The sequence below is a fragment of the Phyllostomus discolor genome, chromosome 14, assembly GCF_004126475.2.
Source record: "Phyllostomus discolor isolate MPI-MPIP mPhyDis1 chromosome 14, mPhyDis1.pri.v3, whole genome shotgun sequence".
Lineage (NCBI taxonomy): Eukaryota > Metazoa > Chordata > Mammalia > Chiroptera > Phyllostomidae > Phyllostomus > Phyllostomus discolor.
This window is the reverse complement of record NC_040916.2, coordinates 44,526,714-44,543,878: the sequence shown is the minus strand read 5'-3', so window position 1 is coordinate 44,543,878 and position 17,165 is coordinate 44,526,714. Positions and strand designations below refer to the sequence as shown.

At 36.6% G+C, this 17,165-nt stretch overlaps 1 protein-coding gene and 1 pseudogene across 6 annotated transcripts in view; both read right to left on the bottom strand.

Annotated features, from left to right (window-relative positions):
• The window catches only part of RPRD2 (regulation of nuclear pre-mRNA domain containing 2), a 95,284-nt gene that overhangs the window by 28,256 nt on the left and 49,863 nt on the right, over positions 1 to 17,165 (bottom strand). For 3 of the 6 annotated variants that reach the window (XM_036015808.1, XM_036015809.1, XM_028502629.2), the window contains 4 exons: positions 3,081 to 3,181; positions 2,130 to 2,207; positions 803 to 855; positions 127 to 253 (listed from right to left, as the gene is read on the bottom strand). In XM_036015808.1, coding sequence (XP_035871701.1) covers positions 127 to 253; positions 803 to 855; positions 2,130 to 2,207; positions 3,081 to 3,181 — 359 coding nt within the window. The remainder of the gene's footprint in view (positions 1 to 126; positions 254 to 802; positions 856 to 2,129; positions 2,208 to 3,080; positions 3,182 to 17,165) is intronic. The other 3 variants (XM_036015810.1, XM_028502630.2, XM_028502631.2) reach the window with 1 other exon arrangement.
• Positions 11,346 to 12,613, bottom strand: LOC118498238 (annotated as a pseudogene).

Sequence of the window (17,165 nt, the reverse complement as noted above, 5' to 3'; positions counted from 1 at the left end):
AGAGCTGGCACAACTGCTCTCGACAACATCAAGTTCTCTTTACAGGAGGGCCAGTCTCTCCACTTGAAAATGATGGATCTGGAAAGAAAATCTGAGTTACTCTAGTTGAAAGGATGTATGTATTACCTTTTAAGCATTTGAGAGTTTCTGTGCTACACACATCCACTCGCATAGTTGCCAGCTGTTTTTCCTTCAATTCTATCTGATCTTCTGAGCGCTTATACAGCAGCAGCTCTTCAATGAGGGCCTGAGACTGAACACAGGGCAGAGTCAAATTTCATTTACAAGATCAGTGACTTACTTAACTTTCCCCATTAAAACCTAATAAAACCCAGAGAGGGAAAAACCTTTCCCATTTCCTCATATTCTGGGATATATCAGTATCAATTCTCATGTCAAAACATTTTTTCAGTCATATACTTTAAAAGATCCTTTCCCTTAGTTATTCAAAGCTGATTTATGAATATAGGGTTAAGAATGAAACAAAGTTCCATATATCGTTTTAAAATTTTAATTAGACAGTCTTATTATGTCAACTCTATGCAAATCCTAATTTGGCTGGAGGATTCAGTACAGAATGAAGCCTGTAATAGACTTTCTGTAAGAAGGTTATTTCTTCCAATAGAGAAACGGATAAAACTCCAAGTAATCTGATCCCAATCTGGATTCCTTTACAACTTAAAATATAAAATATAACTGATGTATTACTGAATAAAAATGAGTATTATGGACTATAGATGAAACTGTTAACACAAAAAGGGTGAATAATGCTTTGGAATGTTCAACATATTCTGTAACTTACTCGAAATTCAGCAACTATCTTAGACTTGAGAGCAGCTTTTGGATTCGTGGATGCTGTTGGAATGAAACAAAAGGTCATTAAGAATACAGGCAGAAAATGTTAACTAATATTCAGAAATTTTTTTGCTCTATATTTAAGGGTATACTTTTGAACTTACATCAAACATGCACTTAAATACTAATTTCTAGAATAAATAGTAGAATATGAAATTTAAACACTCCCAAGCATGGTCAATATAAAAACATATTGTTTAGACAGGACTGACCTACTTACCTCCAATAGGCTCTTTAAGTCATAAAGTCCTAGAATTATTGATTTGGAGATACTGAGATACATGAAGTACCTTTCTTCCTAGTCTGACTGAGTATAAGAGGATCTCAATACTTCTAATTAAGAGTGTTCAGGAGCAGGACATCCAATTAATCCTGAGCACTGGCTGCAGAAAATTACTTACAAATATCAACTCTATTCTTATGTATTTAGCTCTGGATTTCTTTTTCTGCTGACTCAGTTCACAGCAAAAACAGGCAAGGAAAGTTCTAAGTACATTATCACTGTGGTGGACTTTTGGCCGAAATGACGACTCCTGTTGTTCCTAAGCATGCAACTTATGCCCAAAAAGATGTCAGAGGACTCACTTAATCATGATGAAAATCAAATGCTTGCCGGAGCAAAACCATCCCAAGTGTCTTGATTCACCTCCTAATTCTCACTGTCTTTTACCTTGTTCCCTCCACACCTTCGGGTCTTTCTCAATATTCCTTAGTTTGGCCCACAGCAGCCTATCGCATGCAGTATTCCACTCCCTTGGTCTCATGCTGGGTAAACATGATAAACATAGCAGGAGCTCCTGTTAGAGAATGAGCTTCTGGCCAGGATCTGAGGCCCATGTCTAATCTGGTAGAGTGTATCCCCAAATCTGAAGGATTTCATGGCTCCCACAGAAATGCTTCTTAATGCCTAGTCTCCTCTTCAGCTCTGTTGCTTAATGCCAGCTGCCTCTAACTTCATTTATCTTTGAACCTGAGAGTTAGCCTGGGCACTATCAAGTATTTATTTTCTTCTTTTAATCCCCCAACTACTCTTGAGTCTTCACTCATTTAAACCCTCTTCCTGCATTTTCTTTGTTTAAAAGTAGTTTTTTGGGTTTTTTTTTAAGAAGTAACTCCATGATGGCTTGTTTAGTATAAGTCACTGAGAGCCTCCCAGGCCTGGAAAACACAGGCTTGCCCATGGTTTATGCGAAGTACGATGTCAAATGGTCTACATTTTCTTCTGCTCCAAAAAGAGGAGTTAATTTTATATTAGTTGAGATTTTGTTCCTTACTTTGTGATTTCTTCCACTGCTTATTCGGTTGTTTGTTCAGATTTTCTTTCATCTGCTTCTGAGCTTTGAAAGTGGTACCTGGAAAACATTTCAGTTTTTGCAATCTGGCATTACGGGAAGCTGTTCTGTCTGTCCACTTCAGTGTCAAAGTTGTAGCATGAAAAAAGGCAATCCGAGACTGTGTGTTGTTTCTTTCTTTCCTTTTCTTTCATTTTTATAAAAAAATAAAAAAATAAAACACCTGCTAGATCTCTAAGAAGCTGTCAAATAAACATGATTTCTACAGTCAATGAAATTACTCATCTTGAGAATCAGGTAGGAAGCTTAAAAATACCAGTAGACACACTGAAAGGAAGAATTTAACAGCTTCTTAGAAGATGCTATTTTTAAAGCAAATTTCTAGTCAAATAACGGTCATGTTATCAGGTATTACCAGCTCCTATTCCATGGCTTAATTACTTGAATCTAACACACAGGCAGTAAATAACTTCTTTAAAAAAACAACCACCAGGTATACAACTTACCATAAATCTAAACCAAGGCAGAGACTAAAGAATGCCAATAATGCTTGATATCAAATAGTTATAGTGAAAACTGAAAACTTGTCCAAAAATTCTCCAACAGTAAGAGGACAAGGAAGTAGTTATTAAGCACAAGAAGTGAACAGTTTAATCGCTCTACGTAAAGCAAATGAAGAAAACAATCAGGTGGCCATTGTCACCTAATAGGATTGACTTTCTTTAGTCAATAAAAACAAAATTCAACCCCCCAAAACCAATTCTACTTAGATTTTAATTCAAATTTTTATAAATATTTATTTTAAACAAACAAGGCTACATCCAAAATTTTATTTTTCATTATTAGGCAACAGGACCAGGCCTATAAAATAGATTTCATTTTAAAGACTGAACAGTGACCAAAATTTTCTTTCAGGAGAGAAAAGACACTTACTCAAAGCTTCTCTTAAAGCCATAATCATTTCTTCTGGGTATACATTTCTATCTTCCCAGATTTTAAAGATTCGTTCTATAGACTTAGAGACAGATGGATCCCTGAGGAGAAAAAAAAAAGTGAGATAGAAAACAATGTTAACATATCTCAAACTATGAATCTGAAATAAAGTTGTCAACAAAATTATTTTCCAAATGTCTTTTGATGTTTATTTTTTAAAAGATTTTATTTATTTAATTTTAGAGAAAGAGGAAGGGATGGAGAAAGAGAGGGAGAGAAACATCAATGTGTGGTTGCCTCTCACATGCCCCCAACTGGGGACCTGGCCCCAGGCATGTGCCCCAACCAGGAATCAAACCGGTGACCCTTCAGATTGCAGGCTGGTGTGAAATCCACTGAGCCATACCAGCCAGGGCTCATGTTTATTTTAAAACTGCCCCCCCACCCCAGAGTGCCTAGGACTAAAATCTTAAGTACTCTTATTCAATACTTTTTATCAATGACACATATAATGTTATAAACAACACACTAAACTTTCTGATGGATATGAAGTTGAGAGGGCTACTTAAGTGTGCTCACTGACACACTAGAATCTGAAAAGATAGGCTGAATCTAGTAAGATAAAATTAATAAGGTCCAAAAAGTCAATTGCACAAGGATAAGACAAGGCTTAGCTATGCTATATAGTTTTTTTTTCCTTAAAGGTTTCGCTGAAAACATTATGAATCAATCACATTCTGTAACAGGTTTTCCAAAAAGCAATTACTTAATACTATAGTAATACATATCTAGAATGGTAGAGGTAAGAAGTATCACTTTACTCTGCTTCACAGACGGGCTTCTGCTTCAGGCTAGTCATCTAACTTTAGCAAGGCAAGAAAAGTATTAAAATAAAAGTGCTTGACAGATAATTACCAGAAGCAAAAATTAAAATCATATCTAATGTGGAACTGTAGAACAAACAAGAAACAATGCAAGGAAGTTATTCATTGCTGTAAAGGAAAGGGATCAAACTGGTTTTATGTGGTCCCAGGAGATAAAATAAGGACTATGGCATTAAGTTATAGGGAAAGAAATTTCACTCTGCCAGATTTGTTAGAGAACTGAGAACATTCTGACATTCTTAGCAGATATGTCAAAAGACAAAATGGAAAAAACACCCAACCCAAAACAAAAACTTAACCTCTCCCCAAGCAAACCACCAACCCAATATGGAGTTTGATGACAAAAAGCTGAGCTATGTGAACTTTATGGCCCCCTTCAAACACGAATCCATAATATAATGTGTTAACAGAGGACTTTCTTCTTTTTGCCTAATAACATCATGTATAAGAAACAGAATTGTATTAAACTTCTAGAAAATCATATTTTCTAGAGATTTATTAACCAGAATGAAGACTCTACTCTTATTTTTAATGCTGACATCCCTTCTCATTATAACACACACACACACACACACACACACACATGGATTTTTCGGACTGTAAGATGCACCCCCCCATTTGGGAGGATAAATGGTTGTTAATGCTGCCGTTGAGTTCTGTTTACATTTACATTGGTGAAATATTATTTATGTTATTAAACATTTTACCATGTTTTTTGCTTCAAAATTTGTTTCCCCTCTTTTCCTCCTTTAAAACCTAGGTATGTCTTATGGTCCAAAAATATGGTACACACACACATACAGCAGTATATACAGTAATTTTACAGTAGTATTTAGTGTATTTACAGCATAGTGTTATGTATATAGTATGCAATAGTAGTATATTACAAGTTATAAATTTCATATATTAAAACACCATAATCTAAGTATATTATATAAGTACTATATACAAATAATATATATGCTATATAGTATTCATATACTATAAATTTATGTATACAGCACTGCAAAAATTATGAAAAGTGTAAAGAAAAACTCCACTCATTTTCATCAAATGGAGATTTTTTTTTATAGCATACCAATTTCAGCATTAGTATCTTCTAGTTTTTTCCCTTATGGATGCTAGTATTGTATTTGAAACCAATTTTATATATTTATTACATATAGTTATATATGTATATACACATATATAAAATTGTATTATATTCTCTTCACTTAACAAAGAAGCTTTTCCCAATGTTCTAATTTTGTAAACATTACTTTTAATGACTGCACAATATTCTATCATGTGACTGGTCCAAAATTTACCATCTGCCTACCATTGGATATTAGGTTGTTTCTAGATTTGTTACAACGATTAATGCTGCATGGAATATCTTGTGGTCCAAATTTCTCTTTCTCTTTAACAATGTGGAATATTTTCTAAGGGGGCTGTACCAATTTATATCCGTACCACCAGTATGAGTATACTGCTCACCACACTTCTGCAGTTATGGTTTGTCTCATTTCAATTTATATTTGTAATCTCAATTTAACCATTTCCTCTCTTTCAAAAGTTGTACTATCAAAAATCTAAAACATACTGAAAAGAAGAATAGAATTGCCTGGATTAAAAAAATTATCAAGATTTGTCACATTTTCTCCACCTATCACTCTTCTCTGTTGAAGTATTTAATCAATAAGTTAATTCTAACCCAAGGACTTTTTTTTCATTGCTTTTAGAAAGAAGATGGGGGTTGGTGGGCAACATCAATGTGAGAAACATCAATTGGCTGCCTCTCGTAGTCTCCCAGACCAGGAATCAACCCGCAACCTAGGTACTCACGTGTGCCCTGACAGGGAACCAAACCCACAACCTTCTGGTGTACAGGAAGATGCTCCAAGCAACTGAGCCATACTGGCCAGGGCTGAAGTATTATTTTAAAGCAAATCCCAGCTATCACGTCATTTTACCCCTACTTTTAAAAAATCCTAACAACATTTTGTTATATAACCATAGTGCTGCTACCATGCTTAATAAAAATTAACAATAACTCTTCGGTATCATCTACATTTATTCTATAATCAGATTTCCCTGAATGTTTTAAAAATGTCCTAACAAAGATATTTAAAACTGTAACTTATTTTCTTAACATTCGGTTGCATAATTCATTTAAAATCTACTGGGATATAGGATGTAAAGTCAAGTTCTAAACAGATTTCCTATTAATTGCTCCAGTATCATTTCTCTTTTCTACATGGACTTACTGTGCTTCCTCTAGCATGTATTTAATGATCTTTTCTTGGCTGCAAATTCTGTTACATTGATCCATTTTTATACTGTATTATCTTCAAAACAGTAGCTTACTTTCCTTCATTACAATTATATTTCAAAACATTTCTTAGTTATATTATCACTTATTTTTCCAGAGTAAATTTAGAGTAATATTAAGTTCTAAAAGAGGAGAAATTTGGCATTTTTGATTTGAATTAATTTGGAAACTATTATTTTTCTATTAACACCTATGATTTGTACAAAATTCTTTATTGCAGCAAAGCATTAATATTTATGAATTTATGTTCAACAGTCTGAAATACAATTTATTAACACAGGTTTCACATATCTTCTGTAAAAGCCACTATTAGGTATTTCATCTACTTTATAGCCAGCATGACTCACCATCCCTTTTATTGCTAATGCCCCAGAGTAAAACTGATTCAGAAGTTTGTTAACTACCAGAAATGTAGAAAATTTCCCCCATCTTTTCTAACCCTGTTAATTTTCTGGTTTTGTTTTGAAATTACAGTTATCCTAAGTAGGTGTGCTTTGGCTGCTTTTGAAAACTTTTTGTTTTGTAATTTCATTACAATGACCAGGTTTGGATTTTTTTTTTATTTATTCACTTTGTTCATGTTGTGCTTCCTACACCTACAGATTCACGTTTTTCATCAATTCCAGAGCTCTCAGCCATTACCTCTTCAAAAGAACTCAGACGTTTTCTCCTCCAGGATTCTAATTTGATGGTAAGGAGGCCTCTCATTCTAATCTTTACTTGCTCACCTCTAGTGTTGAAATTCTGATTTCTTCAGAACTATTCAGCTCTTTCCCAAATCTGCCCATTGTTCATTTTATTTCATTTAACCTTTCTTTAACATTTCTTACATGGTTGTTTTACACTGTCTGATGATTCTAATATCTAAAGCTCATTACTGGGAGTAGGGGAGGTTTAAATCTGATTCTCCCTCATGATGGGTTGTTTTTCAATGTGTTTGATCTCTGGGAGCATATATTTGTTGATCTTAATCTGTGGGATTCCTGGTGGTCTAAGCAGGAAAAGTATTCCTGAGAGAAAATCTAATTGGAAGCCCGGAAGAGTTTATGATTTAAGACTACTTTGTTCCCTCTCCAGTCTAACTGCCCACATTACATGGTTCTATTGACATAGACATACTGGTTAATGTCAGCTCTCACATTCTGATATGTCTACTGTTGCTGGTTCAGCTATTTTGTAAACAATGTAACTGGCCCTGGCTGGTGTGGCTCAGTGGACTGAGTGCTGGCCTGTGAACCAAAGGGTCGCCAGTTTGATTCCTAGTTAGGGCACATGCCTTGGGTTGAAGGCCAGGTCCCCAGTAGGGGGTGCACAAGTGCAACCACAGACTGATGTTTCCCTCCCTTCCCCTGTCAATAAACAAACAAACAAACAAACAAAATCTTTAAAAAATGTAAATGTGTTATTTAAAAGAACCTTTTGGAATAGATGGTTGGTCATTCAGCCAGAAGTCATGTTTTTTTCAAACAGACTTAGAACTTATTCATGGTAGAGATTGTAATTTATTTATTGGTGTTTCTCTGACACCTACAAGGTGCTCACTAAATAGTAACTAAATAAATAATAACTGGATTTTGTCATTTTCAAACCAAAGTATTCACTATGAAGTCCCAATAGCTATTCAGCAAAGTCCTCAAGTAAAATACACTGGGGAAAACAACAACAACAACAACAGCAACTGCAAAGAAAACATACAAATAAGATTAGGATATAATATAATTAAAAGTACTAAATGAGGAACCTAGAGGTTTTACTTCTGGCTTTTCTGGGAAGTTTTTTATAAAATGATTTTTAGTATATAATTTGTTAGTGCTAAAATTCTTAGCTAGATTTATTCTTTTTTTTTTTAAAAAAATTATTTATTTATTTTTAGAAAGGTGAATGGAGAGAGAGAGGGAGCGAAACATCAATGTATGGTTGCCACTTGAGTGCCCCCTACTGGAGACCTGGCCTGCAACTCAGGCATGTGCCCTGATTGGCAACTGAACCAGCAACCCTCTGGTTTGCAGTCCAGTGCTCAATCCACTGAGCCACACCAACCAGGGCAATTTATTCTTTATCTATACAGACACAGAGCTCTCAGACTTTTACAATTCAACCATCTCTTGTATTCAGGAATTCTCCTAAGATAAAACCAAAACAAACCCCAGAACAGCCGCTCTATTTATCTTGCTATTCTAGACTTCTGTTTCGGCCATTACCAATCACAACCTCAATTTCTTGTAGATAGTATAATCATTACTACACATAACATAAAACAATTACTTAAAAACTTTGTTGTTTGACTAACTTAACAAAAATTGGCTGACCTTACAGAACTGCTAGGATGTTCAACAGCAATCCCTGCCCCAAGGTTTAAAACAGCAAGGTATCACCGAAATACTTCAAAGCAAAAAGTTGATGAAGAGCACAAGAGGAGATGCCCAGGTATCATAATTAAAATAAACAGAATGAAACAGCATAATCTTGTGCTTCAATCAGGGAAATATCTTTTCTTTATCACTATCTTATTTCTTGAATGTCATCAGAATAATGTACTATATCTTGCAAGTTCTTAGTATTAGGTTGGCCAAAAAGTTTGTTTGATTTTGCTGTAAGATGGCTCTAGTAGTGCTTAGTTGTCTTTAACTTCATTTGAAACAATTTTGCTAGACTGTATTGTGATAGCTGTCAAATCAGTGTGCATTAAAAAAAAAATCAAAATTGGTAAATTTTTGTGTAGTCATTTTAATATTGAAGATAGAAGAAAACATACATTTTCAGCATATTATGCTTTATTAGTTCAAAAACAGTAAAGACTCAATTAAAATGCAAAAAAAGATTTGTGCAGTGTATGGGGAAGGTGCTGTGACTGATCAAATGTGTCAAAAGTAACTTGTGAATTTTAATGCTGGAGATTTCTCACTGGACAATGCTCCACAGTCAGGTAGACCAATTGAAGTGGATGGTGATCAAATCAAGACATTAATTGAAAACAATCAACGCTATACCAGGTGGGAGACAGCTGATATATTTAAAACATCGAAATCAATAAAGTTATTGGTGAAAATGAAAAATGTGTGTTTTATTTTACAGAAAAAATGGAACAGACTTTTTGGCTAACCTAATAATTTGCTGACTGAATGGAAGACGAAGTAATGGGTCAACTCAAAGAGGAGGCAGACAATACTTAAAAAAAAAAAAAAACAACAACTCTGAAATTAGAGTGGAGATAGATTTCATCTCTAAAAACTTGCTCTTTATATCTACTAAACTAATTCATATTTTATAACTTATCTTTTTTATTTGCTTATAACAAGTATCTTCCCTAGTGTATCACTTATTTCAAGCTTCATAATTTCTTTTAACATTTTAAAGCTTTGTTTAATACACCCAAGTAATTCATTTGCAATATGTATCTGGGTTGTTTTCATATTTTTTTTTTAAGATTTTATTTATTTATTTTTAGAGAGGGAAGGGAGGGAGAAAGAGAGAGAGAGACAGAGACATGAATGTGCGGTTGCTGGGGGTCATGGCCTGCAACCCAGGCATGTGCCCTGACTGGGAATCGAACCGGTGACCCTTTGGTTCGCAGGCCTGCGCTCAATCCACAGAGCCACACCAGTCAGGACAATAATAAACTTTTTTAAAGGAGGCTGTTTTATACCAATGAACCCTCAAACCAACAGTATATGAGAGCTCCCATTGTGCCGCTATCTTGCTAATTTTGGTACTGGTGAACTTTAAAATTGTGTGCCCTATCTGGTAGGTATGTGTGCCAGATATTAATTTATTGCTTCTCTGCTCTAAACCACTCTTCTTGGTTGATAGTGGAGTCATAATGCAAACTGTTTCCCCTTGGCTCACTGTTAGTCTCTGCCAACAGAGGGCCCTAGAGGGACACTGAGAGGCTGGAATTGGCTGTAGAAATTCTTTTGGTGTTCTGTTCTGAAGTGGATCGGCAAGCATACAGACATCTTGGCAGTGTTTTAGCACAGCAGAAGGTTGCTCCTGCATTTCTCCACCCTGTTTCTTAGCAACTACAGTGGCATGTGCCTGTAGCAATTTCCTCTTTCCTCAGGTAAGAGTCTCAGCTGGGAGTAGAGGGGTGCTCCTTATTCACTTTTCCCTCAGGTCCAGGTGTCCCATCACACCTCAGAGTTCTTCTACTCTTGTTAGTAGTTAGCTACTTTTTACCTACTAGACAATTCTTTATATTGTATTTTCATTGCTTAAATTACAGGTGTGTGATTTCTCTCTTCTGACTGGAACTTGACTTATATGTAATCATGTATCTCAGTAGTTCTAAGGCTATTATGACATGTATCACAACAGACTGCAGAAGCATCTACGGTAATTTTGCTGTTTTGCTATTAAGCCACGTATTAGAAATCTGTAAGAATGCAAAAACTACTTTACATTTTTATTATTTGCATTTATTGTTTTAAAAACGGTTAACAAATATTTAGCTATGGCTGGTGTGGCTCAGTGGATTTAAGCACCAGCCTGTGAACCAAAGCACTGCCAGTTCAATTCCCAGTCAGAGCACATACCTAGGGGTTGCAGGCCAGGTCCCCAGCAGGGGACACTCCAGAGGTAACCTACTGATGTTTCTCTCTCTCCCTCCTTTCCCCTCTCTAAAAACATAAATAAAATCTTAAAAAAATTAAAAGTGATTAATAAATATTTAAACAATTTCTAGTATGATAAGTGCCAGGTAAACTTACATTTGGGGGTGGGGGTCTTTTTCTTCTCATTTTATCATTCTTTATGGTCCCACTGTTGACTGTACTACAAATATCTCCTCCCACTCTGTGGCTTGTTCTTCATTTTTTTTCCCCAGGACCATCTTCCAAATCTACTTTTCTTTTTTCTTTTTCACATACAGAACTCCACACACCACTTTTTTCCCTACCTTTTCATCTCTAAAACTTTGCCGGTATCAAAATATGATAGCTAACCAGTGTTAAGTCTATGAAATATTTACATAGCACAGCACACATTAAGTTTTAGGCACTTGGCAAATAAACCACATAAGAACAGGACAAGACCTCCATTCCACATGTCAAGTTTAGAATCAGGTGTTCCCAGTCCCTATCCGGTGACTGTACAATGCTACCAAAGGCAGCAGAAGCAACAGGCAGTTGCTTCAGAGGACACTGAACACTATGATCTGGAAGCATGTATGCTGTTACCCAGTGTCATGTACCATCCCACCTTTCTTTAAGGTGGTCTCATGATTCTAAAATATCAGATCTAGCTGATACAAAATGAAGACAGACAGCACATCTATTCTGTGGAGATATCCTAACTCCTACTATGATTTTAAACACAACTTATCCTAAAAACTTGCACGATCATGATGGTTTTTTGGGTTGGGTGATCCAACAATCTTGCACTTGGCTGTTACTTCTTTTGGTGTAGAGCTAGCACCAAAGCCAAGCTGGAGAGCAACTAATGGCTATAGAAATCTCAAGTGCATTTTTTCCCTATAATATGGAAAATATTTTAAGTCTCTAATTGCACTGGAAGGAAAAGCTGATAGAGTTATGTTTTCACCCTTAAAATTACTAAAGTGTTCTTTTCTTAGTTCTCCTTGAGGCTGTAATCCAATTCTTCCATTCATTCTCAGAAGAATACAAGGGTGTCCACTGGAGTAGCCAACGCCAGGACTATCCACTTCACTCCATGTTTGGCATAAGCAACAGGAAACTGGGACCCTTCAAAAAGTATTCCATCAGAACAGATCGTGAGATTCTTCTGTTCACTTAAATCATACGACTTCAGCAACTTCTTAAGGTCTTCAATGTACCCTTTACAGGACTCTGAATCAAATATACTGAATCAATATTCCAACGCAAGCACTGGTTTTAGAAAAACTGTAGTCCTGGACTAGAAATCTGGCCACAGTATTTTGGAACCTCATCGTTCTGAAGCACAGTCCACATTGTGAGTGTCAAGAGTGCAGCCAAGAACCCATAAAGGACTTGGTAAAGGGCAAAATGAAACTCCAGCCCTTGGTAGCGCACCCCAGACACTCCAGTGGTAGAGTTGTCAAAGAGCTTCCAGTTAACCAAGCTATGGGCAAAGGACTTCTTGTCTTTCTTTGTCATGGTGTGTGCACTCCATGGGGAAGGGAGGAGAAGGTGGAAGCCATGAAGAGCTCAAGTAACACAGCCGGCGACCAAAGTGATGAGGGCAGAAAGTGGGACAGTCGAGGATATCCACTCACTGCCATGCACTCAAGCCAACTGCTTTGTTTTTTCACTCTTTATGATGTCCACTGATAAATGAAAAGTCTTTGGTTTTCTTGATTTTGTTTTAATTTTAAGATTTTTTATTTACTTACTTTTAGAGAGGAGAAGGGAGGGAGAAAGCCAGAAACATCGGTGTGCAAGAGATACATTAATTGGTTGCCTCTTGAACGCCCAAAATTGGGGACCTGGCCGGCAACCCAGGCATGTGCCCTAACTGGGAATTGAACCCGCAACCTTTCAGTTCTCAGGCCGGCACTCAATCCACACCAGCCATGGCAAGGTCTTTGTTTTAATGCAGCTGAGTTTAGCAATCTTATGAAGTCAAGTCATGAGACATTCTATATTGTCTTCAAAAAGCTTTATCATTCTTTTATGGTCAGGTAATTAATTCCAAAATAAATGGAATTAATTTTTGTGTATGGTGAGAGTGAAATTTAATTTTTTCTATATAAATAAACAATTGTCCCAGTAATACTTACAAAAAAGTTCTTTTCCCACTACCTATAGTTTCATACACAAATCAAGTATTCACATATATCAGTCTGTTTCTAGACTGCATCTTGGCTATCTCTGAGCCAATGCCACACCCCTTTTAGTAAGTCTTGAAATCTTGTAGAGTGAATCATCCCACTGGTCATTTTTCAAGAGTTTCTCTGCTTTCTCTTTTAAAGAACAGGGAGGAAGGAGCTCTCTGCACTTCTATATAAAATTCAGAGTCACTTTGTAAAATACAGGGAAAAACAACCCTACTGAGATCTTAATTAAGATCGCATTGGATTTATAAAATAAATCTGGGAAGAACTGACACTGTTAAATAGTCTTCCCTATCCACAGATATTTAGGTTTTCTTCAGTGTTTCTCAATTAAATTTTACAAGTTTCTCCAGAGATGATACTATGCATCTTTTAAAAACAATTTATTTACTTATTTATTTACACACACTTAACTAATTTATTTTTAGAGAGAGGGGATGGATGGGAAGGAGAAAGAGAGGGATGGAAACATCGACCTGCTGCCTCTCACACGCTTCCTGACTGGACATGGAACCTGCAACCCACCAAGAACAGAAATAGCGACCCTTAGCTCTTTGGTGTGACACCCAACTGAGCCACACCAGTCAGGGTGAGATATTATGCATCTTTTAAGATTTATTTCTCGGTATACTCATAGTCAATATTCATTAATCTCAGACTCCACATCTGCAAATTCACCCGTTTTTCTAAAATTTATTTGTAACCCCAAAAGCAACACAACGCTTTTGCAGTCATTCTTGGTCATGCACAAAGTAGTGAAAATTTTGAGTTGGCCAATGTGCTCGTTCTCAGATGAGGTCAAACAAGGGGATGATGCTCTCTGCTCTCGTTTCAGCTATCATACTAGAAACACATGTCCTTTTCATAGTTTATTTACCGCTATATTTCTTCACATTTTTGCCCTTTTGTTGATAAATTTGTTATTTATGATGGCTTCCAAGCTTAGTACTGAAGTTCTGTTTAGGTTTTTAAGCACAAGAAGGCTGTCATGTGCCTTACTAAGAAATTACTTGTACTAAACTTTGTTTAGGCATTGCTGTGAGGTCAATGTTATGACTCAACAATGCATTTAAAAATATATATATCTATAATAAGGTATCTTTATACTGAAACACGCATAAAGCAAGGTTATATATCGATCGGTTGATGAAACTGTGACCAGGGACTTGCAGGAATCTGTATTTCCCCCAGGAGCAGTGATTCAGCATTCACTAATTTGGTGTTCATGGTAACTTTATGGAACATAATTACTGTGAAAAACAAGAATCAACTGTATTTCTTTTTTCCAGCATAAAAAATTAAAATGTTTTTCATTTTCTTACTTTGTTTCTACTCCATAGTTAAAATAATTTTACTACATTGATTTGAGTCCAACAACCTTGCCAAACTTTTTTTTATTGGTTTTTAGAGAGAGGGAGGGAGGAAGTAGGCCAAAGGAAAGGAAGGAAAGACAGGGAGAGGGAGAAGTTGTGGGGGTTGGAGGCAGAGAGAAAAAAACATTGATGTGAAAGAAAAACATCAATGTGAGACAGAAACATCAATCAGTTGCCTCCTGTATATGCCCCAACTGGCGATCGAATCTGCAACCTGGGTACGTGCCCTGACTGGGATTTGAACCCACAACCTTTCTGGTGTATGAGATGACACTCCAACCAACTGGGCCACCCAGTAGGGGCAACTCTCTTAATATCATTAATTTACCTATAATATTTTTTTATTTTCCATGTATACAATCATATCATCTGCAATTAATGGCAATTTTGGGGTTTTTTTGCCTTTCAATCCTTTCATTTATATTCTTTCTTTCTTCTTTTTTTGGGGGGTGTTGGTGGTGAAGGAGGGCTTACTGCTCTGGGTATGAACTCCATTACAAAGTTAAACAGGAATGTTACTATTGGGCATCATCCTTGTTTGGTTCCTCTTAGGTAGCAGGTTTGATGTAGGCTTTTGTTTTTGGAAGATATGTTTACTGGACTAAGGACATTCCTTTCTGTTCCTGGCTTGTTTCATAATAAATGAATTTTTTACTTTTTCTGCACCTTTTGAGATCATCATTCAATTTTTCTCTTAATTTTTAAGCACAGTGAATTATGTGAATTTATTTTCCAACATTAAACCATGCCTCCATTCCTGGGAAAAGCCCTACCTAGTAATGATGTATTATACTCTTTGGTTCTGCTAGATTCAGGTCGTTTTTGCATCTATGTTCATCAATAAGATTCCTCTATAATTTCCCCATACTCTTCCAGTCTAGTTTTGGTGTCAAGATTATGTTAGTCTCATTAAGAATAATTGAGAAGCATTCTCTCTCTTTTTTTTTTCTCTGAACGAGAATGTATAGGTTGGAATTATTTCTTTATTCAACATTTGGTGAACTTGCTAGTAAGGGTTCTAGGTCAGGGACATTCTTTTTGTTTTTCTCATTAAACATTTTTTAATAGGTCTCAAAATTCTGTGGCAGGGTTTTGGTCAAGTTGTTTCCCGTAAGAAGTACTAATGTGGAAAACAAAAAAACTTAAAAATGCCTTCCCCTGCACCCGCCTACCCTCTTCCATCCCCCCGCCACCCTTACTTAGTTCATGTCCATGGGTTGGACACACAAGGTCTTAGGCTTCTCCATTTCCTATACTATTCTTAACCTCCCCTGTCTATTTTGTACCTACCAATTATGCTTCTTATTCCCTGCACCTTCCCCCCCTCCCCCTCCCCCTTCCCACCGATAACCCTCCATGTGATCTATTTCCATTTCTGTGGATCTATTCCTGTTCTAGTTGTTTGCTTAGTTTGTTCTTGTTCTTCTTTAGGTTCAGTTTTTCATAGGTGTTTGTCATTTTATGGTTCATTGTTTTGATCATTTTCTTTTTCATAAGGTTAGGGTTAGGGTTAGGGTGTTTACTGGAAACAGCATTAACTATTTCAAGAGTTCAGGGCCATCTTCCAGCTTCTTACCAGAATGGTGATCAATTTTCCCTGCTCAGTGACCTTGCAAGCACTGTGAGCTGTGTAATCCAGCATAGGTGCATAGCCAGCACTGATTTGGCCTGGATGGTTCAAAATAATCGCCTGAGTGTTGATAAACGTCTTTGACAGACACATCCTTGCCACTGAAAACCACACTGTCACCAGGAAGAGCTTCACTCAAAGCTTCAGCTTCATTCGTATTTCAACAGATATTACTTTAGCTCTAACAGTGACCACAGCAAAAGTGACCCCCATGCTGGGTTTGAAAACACCAGTCTGTGCTCAGCCAAGAGGAACAGTATCAGTACTATGGACATCCTGGAGTGGCAGACACAAAGGCTTGTCAATTAGACAAGTTGGTAACACAACGCAATCAAGGGCATCAAGCAGCGTGGTTTCACTGACACTGCCATATTCACAGGTGACTTTCTATTTCTTGAATGAAGGCAGGTTTACACTTGATCATTCCAACCAGAAGCTGGCACAAATGCTACTGTGTCAGGTTTGTAGCCAATTTTCTTAATGTAGGTGCTGACTTCCTTAACAATTGCCTTGAATCTCTTCTTGCTGAAGGGTGGCTCAACTGAAGCCATTTTGTTAATGTCAATAAATAATTGTTTCACACCCAGTGTGTAAGCCAGGAGGGCATGCTCATGAGTCTGCCCATGTCTGGAGATAGCTTCTTCAAATTCACCAATGCAAGCAGAAACAACTGAGACAGCACAGTTAGCTTGAAATGTGTCTATGATTATCTTTTTTGATTAAGTTTCTGTGTCTTCGGGCATCTCCAATGGTCAAATTTCCCCAAGACGACATCAATAGTGATAACAGGCACTTACATTCACCTTTTCCAAGATCCAGGGACACTTGAAGGAGCCCTTTGTCATCTCAACTCCCTCCTTGTCAAATTTTTCAATGGCTTTGGTCAATCCCATCATATTTGTAGATCAGATGGCCAGAAGTGGCGGACTTGTGTACAATGATGAACAGTGTTTGTACAAGTCTTTTCCTTTACCATTCTGGCTTAACTTCAGTGGTGATTGTAATGACACCTGTGTTCTGGTGGCAAACCCATTACAAAAAAGGGGATGTTCTTATGGGAAGATTTCTGCCTGCTGATTAGAATTTATTCAATGGTTATAGGATTATTAGTTCCTTAT